The 6,000-nt window shown below is 44.4% G+C and overlaps 1 protein-coding gene across 1 annotated transcript; it reads right to left on the bottom strand.

Moving 5' to 3' along the window:
* Positions 1-821: 821 nt before the first annotated feature.
* Positions 822-1,877, bottom strand: LOC131237086 (uncharacterized). The gene has a single exon (XM_058234737.1). It carries the CDS (start codon positions 1,828-1,830, stop codon positions 964-966), a length of 867 nt encoding a protein of 288 aa, XP_058090720.1. The 5' UTR covers positions 1,831-1,877; the 3' UTR covers positions 822-963.
* Between the last annotated feature and the right edge of the window lie 4,123 nt (positions 1,878-6,000).

Genomic DNA, 6,000 nt, shown 5'->3' on the forward strand with positions numbered 1-6,000 from the left:
GGTACATGACACGTGTATGACAGTATCCTCACGTGCATCCTCTGCTGCACTTGCACCAAAGCCTCATGGTCATAGATGTGTGGCGGATCCATAAGGTGTCTGTGGAGTAAGCTAGAGCGTATGGAACAATATAAATCAATGGCTAAAAACTCAATTCATGTGGCGTAGCCCACCTGAATTATGGATTGGATTTACTTTTGTAGTGTCCTTTGATCCTTCTAGGGCGTGTCTCATGAATGGATTGGATGGAATATACACACCACTTTGGGGGCCATTAATAATCTGGAATTTCCACGGTGGCCGTCCACCTCCCTATTGCGCCCGTTCTTCCCTTTGGTGTGGGCATCCTTACTTTTGAATGCGGTTTATTTTTTGGGGTATATCTGATGGACGGTTTGGATGAGACAGACAAATCACGGTAGTTCCACACAGCTCGAACGTACCAGAGTTCTCACCCATACACGTTCCAATGCATGGGATCTTTCCCCAACTACCAATATCGTTTTGCATGGGGAGCTGTTTGTATTTCGTTGCCTGAGCCGTCGGTGGATTCGGACCGAAATGACTGCATGATCGGATGTTCCAAACGGTCCATAGGAATGGCCCCACCATGCATGTTCTACGAATCAAAGAATCACAGCTAAAATGACACTAGAACTTGGCTTTTATGCATTGGGCTTGTATGATCTGAACCATCCATCTTCTTGGCTCTACAACGCATGGGCCATACCATGCATGTTCCATGCAAAGGGATCGTTCTAAAAAAAAAAAAAACCAAAACAGAAAAAAAAAAAAACTAAAAACTAAAAAAAAAAAAAAAATCAATGGAAAATGATTCAAACGATTTTTATTTTTATTTTTTTCCCTTCATGGGTGTTCCTTACACGATCCATATACACAGCAAAACTCACGTCTATACAAACAAAACCTCTCAAATGCCGCTTTTTTCTTTTATTTATTCTTCTACTGCGTGAGTACGTTAAGAAGCGATACTCTCGCATTTATCAAGCTCCTAAACACTCTCTCACTCTCCTTCTCAATCCCCACAATGCATTCTTCTAAAACCTCCAATCTCCTCAAAGCTCTCTTCTCATCTTCCCTCCAACGGCCCAGATTCTCCGCCCCTGCTTCTTCGAATTCTCGAACCATCCAATCTTCCATCTTCGCCTTCCGTTTCAACCCCACCCAAGATCCCAATGGCTTCCAACTCTTCGACGGCCACGATACTCCGCAAAGAACCGAAACCGATACTGCCACCGTGGCTGCCTTCACTTCTCGCACGAACACCACAAGTTCAGCATCTGCGTCCGAAACCGTTATGGTCGCGTCCGATCTTCCGATATCTCGGACGACCGATACGATCTTAGACATTTCTCTTTGGATCTTCTTCTGGGCTTTGATGAATGAAGAGATCTTGGAATCGTCGCGGCGTCGGATGGCGACCTGGGCCGCGAGCTGCTCTTCCTTGAGGCTCACCAGCGCGGCGCGGATGATGCCGTACACGTCGACGAACCGGAGGGAGTCTTCGAGAAGCTGCTCTACCCAGTAGGACCCACGGCGGAGGGATTCCTGGGATTGAGGGAGCTGGAGGAGGTCGTCGAGGGAATCGTGCATGTGCTTGAGCTGGTTCAAGCCGGCGCAGAGCCAAGCTGATGTACCACGGTCGGCTTGAGTCTCCCAGGACTTGAGGCTCTGGAGCTGATCCCTGAGTTGGGAGATGGACGGATGAGATCTGTTGGGGAGACTGGTGGAACGGACATGGTATGGTTTCTCGGGAGCGGTGGGTTTTGGCTTTGGGAGAGAGAGGGAGCGGCGAAAACCGGCTACCATGATTTGGATTTTTTTTTTCCTTTTTTCTCGGGTTTGCCCTTGAGGATTTGAGAGGTGGGAAAGGAGGACGTGGCTTTTATACGGAGGAGGTGTGGGGTTATTTGTGGATTATTAAAATGCGCACGAGCGGGGGGGTGCTCGATCCGCGAATATGTGTGGGCTGTCTGGGTCATGTGGGCGTAGGAGGACTCTCGAGGTGCTTCGCTGGCTTTTTTTTCAGGAAGTGGGGCCCACTTTTGATTACCTGGGCTGACAGGATTTCGACGCGTTGCATGTGAGGTCTTCTCAGTTACGCGTTTTGCTGGTGAAGCAACCACGCTTGATTGGATTGCTTAAATGTTGTGGTTCTTCGAAATTAATCGATCCAAAGAACGGGTGCCCAAGCAATGGACGAACCCGGTTCGGGTCATGACCCTGCTTCAGACAAGGGGCTTTGTGAGGCCCACCATGATGTATAGGTTTTATCCACGCCGTTCATTCAATTTTCTGAGATCATGTTAAAGCATGAGCAGAAAAATGATTCATATCTAAACCTCCAATAGACCATACCACAAATAGCAGTGGGGTAATGATTTTCACCATTAAAATATTTATAGGGCCCACCGTAACGTTTATTTTCCATCCAATCAGTTCATAAGGTCACAAAGACCCTGGATGAAGAGTAAAATCAAATATCATATTGATGCAAAATTTCTGTGACATCCAAAAGGGTTTCAATGGTAGACGTTCAATTCCCCACTGCTTTTTTCAATGCAGTCCACTTGATAATTATCTTATTTTTTGGCACAAGCCTTAAGAGGATCCTGCGAAATGGATGGACGGTTTGGATATATGATGTAGAGCGGGTCGCGGACAGTTTCATGGCCAAGATGGACTAGAAAAAGCCCAGTCGACGATAGAAGTGATCTGGACCGTTGGACCTTAGATCGGGCGTATCTCACAATCCGGAATGAATTATTAGGCGTAAAATATATGATTTTGGGGTAGAACGAGCTACTTTAGCCAACCAACCTCGCTATGCCGGGTTACGCAAGCCGGATTTGCAAAATACCCTTGGATCGACGGTCGTTTCCCTGTTTTAATTTTGTTTTTACTATAAATAGTAAGTTTTAGTTTGATTATAACTCTTTATCCATCGAGCTTTAGGAGTTACGCCCAATGTGAAAAGAGTTTAGAATAATTAGGAGAACGGTTTGGTGAAGTCAAATAGGACACTTACTATTTTTGGCCGAAAACCTTGCACATTAGTAGACATCACGACCGTTTATAAATAGTAAGTTGCGAATTCTAGGAGTTTTAGTTGTAATTTTCTTCTGATTTCTCTCTCATTGCTTGGTATCCCCATATAAAGGGTTATGAACTCGTTTATTTCATTGATTAATCAATTTCGAATTTTATTAGAATTTATTTCTATTTTCTTGCTTTCTTTCCTCGTGGATTCGAGAAATCTTTGTGAGGAGTCCAGAGAAGCTCCATGAATTCGGAGTAGTTATCCTTGAGGAAGATGGTGATCGACTTCATCTCGTTCATCCCTACGTCAATTGGTATCAAAGCGAGGATTCCCCCTGGGCCGATGACAAACAATGAAGGTATGGATCAAAATCCTGTGAATAGTGATCTAGGAATTCATTATCTTTCAGAAAGAATGGAAACTTTCCACCGGGAGAGTTAGTTGACCATGCAAGGGCTGTAGGTAACCCTCGACCGTCTTGCGGATGCGTTACTTCCGCCCCAAGCCCTAGGCGGTGCTCTACCACCTATGGTTGTTCTACCATCGGTGATTGCTGTATGACACAACTCCGATTTTCGTAGAGCACTACCAGTGGCAAACCGTAGGGCTACACCAGATGATTCATTCTAGCGACAAGGACCTTAATGAAGGTTTTGCCCAGCGACCAATCCATAGAGGCGATCATCTAGATCGTGCTGAAAAAGACTATCGAGGTAAGGCTGAACTTCCTAGTTTTAATGGTTTATTACGTATAAAAGATTTCATCGATTGGTTAGTCGAAGTAGAGAGATATTTTGATAAAATGGACATGCTATATCATAAAAGGGTAAAATTGGTAGCGTTTAAATTAAAATCTGGTGCTTCTGCATGGTGGGAGCAATTACAACTCTCATAAGCCCGCTAGGATAGGACGCCTATCTCATCATGGTCACGGATGAGACGTCTTCTTCAATCATAATTTCTCCCTAGTAATTATGAGCAAATATTATTCCATCAATACCAAAATTGTCGACAAGGAAATCGAACCGTTATAGATTATACTGAAGAATTCCAGTGGTTAGCTACAAGAAACGATCTGTCAGAATCTGAGTCACAGAAGGTGCCATGATTTATAGGTAGGTTGCGACCGACAATTCAGGACCGAGTTCAGATGTGCCCAGTCGGGACCATGGATGAAACAGTTCAATTAGCGGGTAGGGCGGAAAGACAACTTGCAAGAGTTCCTACTCATCCCTATCCTTCAACTCGACCCCCCATGACGGGTCCCACGTAGGATCCAGTACTGGCATGAGGAAAAGATCCAGTAGGAGAACGTCCTCAACCTCCTACAACCGCAAACTGTGATATGGGGAGCGGCTCATCCAAACCTCAACGTGCAGTACCCACAACAACGGGCCCGAGAGGATTCCAAATCCTTATGCACGGCCAAGGTCGAACAATTGTTACCACTGTAGCCAACTAGGCCACTTATCAAACACTTGTCTTCAACGTCCCGTAACACACTTGACTATAAACGAAGGATGCACTGAATATGAGGCCACAGAAGAAGATCATGGCTTTGATGAACATGAAGAAGCCACTGAAGAAACAACAGGTGGCGATGAAGCGACGAGCGAGGATCGTGGCAAATTTCTAGTTGTAAGGCAATTACTATATAACCCACGAAAGGAATTACATCCACAATGACACAATATATTTCATACTTAGTGCACTGTCAACGGAAAGGTCTGTGATGTGATTATAGATAGTGGTAGTAGTGAGAACATCGTCTTAAGAGTGATGGTAGACAAGTTGCAGCTACCAACGATAAAACATCCTTCCCCGTACTCAATTGGCTGGATAAAAAAAGGTGAATGAGACCAAGGTAACTGAACAATGCAGTATCTTATTTTCAATTGACAAAAATTATAAGGATTAAATACTTTGTGACGTGGTCGACATGGAAACTTGCCATATGCTACTTGGTCGACCCTGGGGGTCGGACCGTGATGTGACTCATCAGGGACGAGACAATGTTTATATATTTGTCAAGAATAGTCGAAAAATAATCCTTGCCCTTATAGCACCAGAAAACCACCATGAAGCCTCTAAAGTAGAGGGGAGTTCCCTCTTGACATCGGCGAGGTATACGCCGTAGTGGTGAAGGGCAAGGAAGAGAAACCTTCAAACATCCCTCCAAGTTTAAGACTATTACTAAATGAATTCAAAGAAGTCTGGCCTGAAGATTTACCTGATGGATTGTCCCTCATGAGGGACATCTAACATCACATAGATCTCGTCCCTGGGGCTAGCTTTCCCAACTGCCCTCATTATCGGATGAGTTCGAAAGAGTGTGAGATACTTCAGGGGCAAGTGGAGAAATTGATCTGTAAGGGTCTCTCGAGAGAGAGCATGAGCCCGTGTACCGTACTAGCACTATTAACGCCAAAAAAAGATGGAACCTAGCGCATGTGTGTCAATAGCCGGGCAATCAACAAAATTACCATCAAATATGAGTTCCCAATACCACGGTTGGATGACATGCTTGATATGCTAGAAGGGGCCAAGGTATTCTCTAAATTAGATCTAAGGAGCAGGTACTATCAGATTCGTATCCGACCTGGTGATGAGTGGAAAATGACATTCAAGATCAAGGGTTGTATGAGTGGCTAGTCATGCCCTTCGGCCAATCGAATGACCAAGTACTTTTATACATTTGATGAATTAAGTTCTAAAACCGTTCACTGGCCGATTTGTAGTAATATATTTTGATAACATATTGATATATAGCCAAGATGAGACGGAGCACAAGAAACATTTAAGGCAGGTACTAAAGGTCCTACAAATTAACAAGTTGTAACTTAGCTTGAAGAAGTGTAGTTTTTTTAGCTGACAGTCTGTTGTTTCTATGACTTGTTTTAACGTCCATAGGCATCCGTGTGGACGATGAAAATGTGCAA

The sequence above is a fragment of the Magnolia sinica genome, chromosome 2 (assembly GCF_029962835.1).
Source record: "Magnolia sinica isolate HGM2019 chromosome 2, MsV1, whole genome shotgun sequence".
Lineage (NCBI taxonomy): Eukaryota > Viridiplantae > Streptophyta > Magnoliopsida > Magnoliales > Magnoliaceae > Magnolia > Magnolia sinica.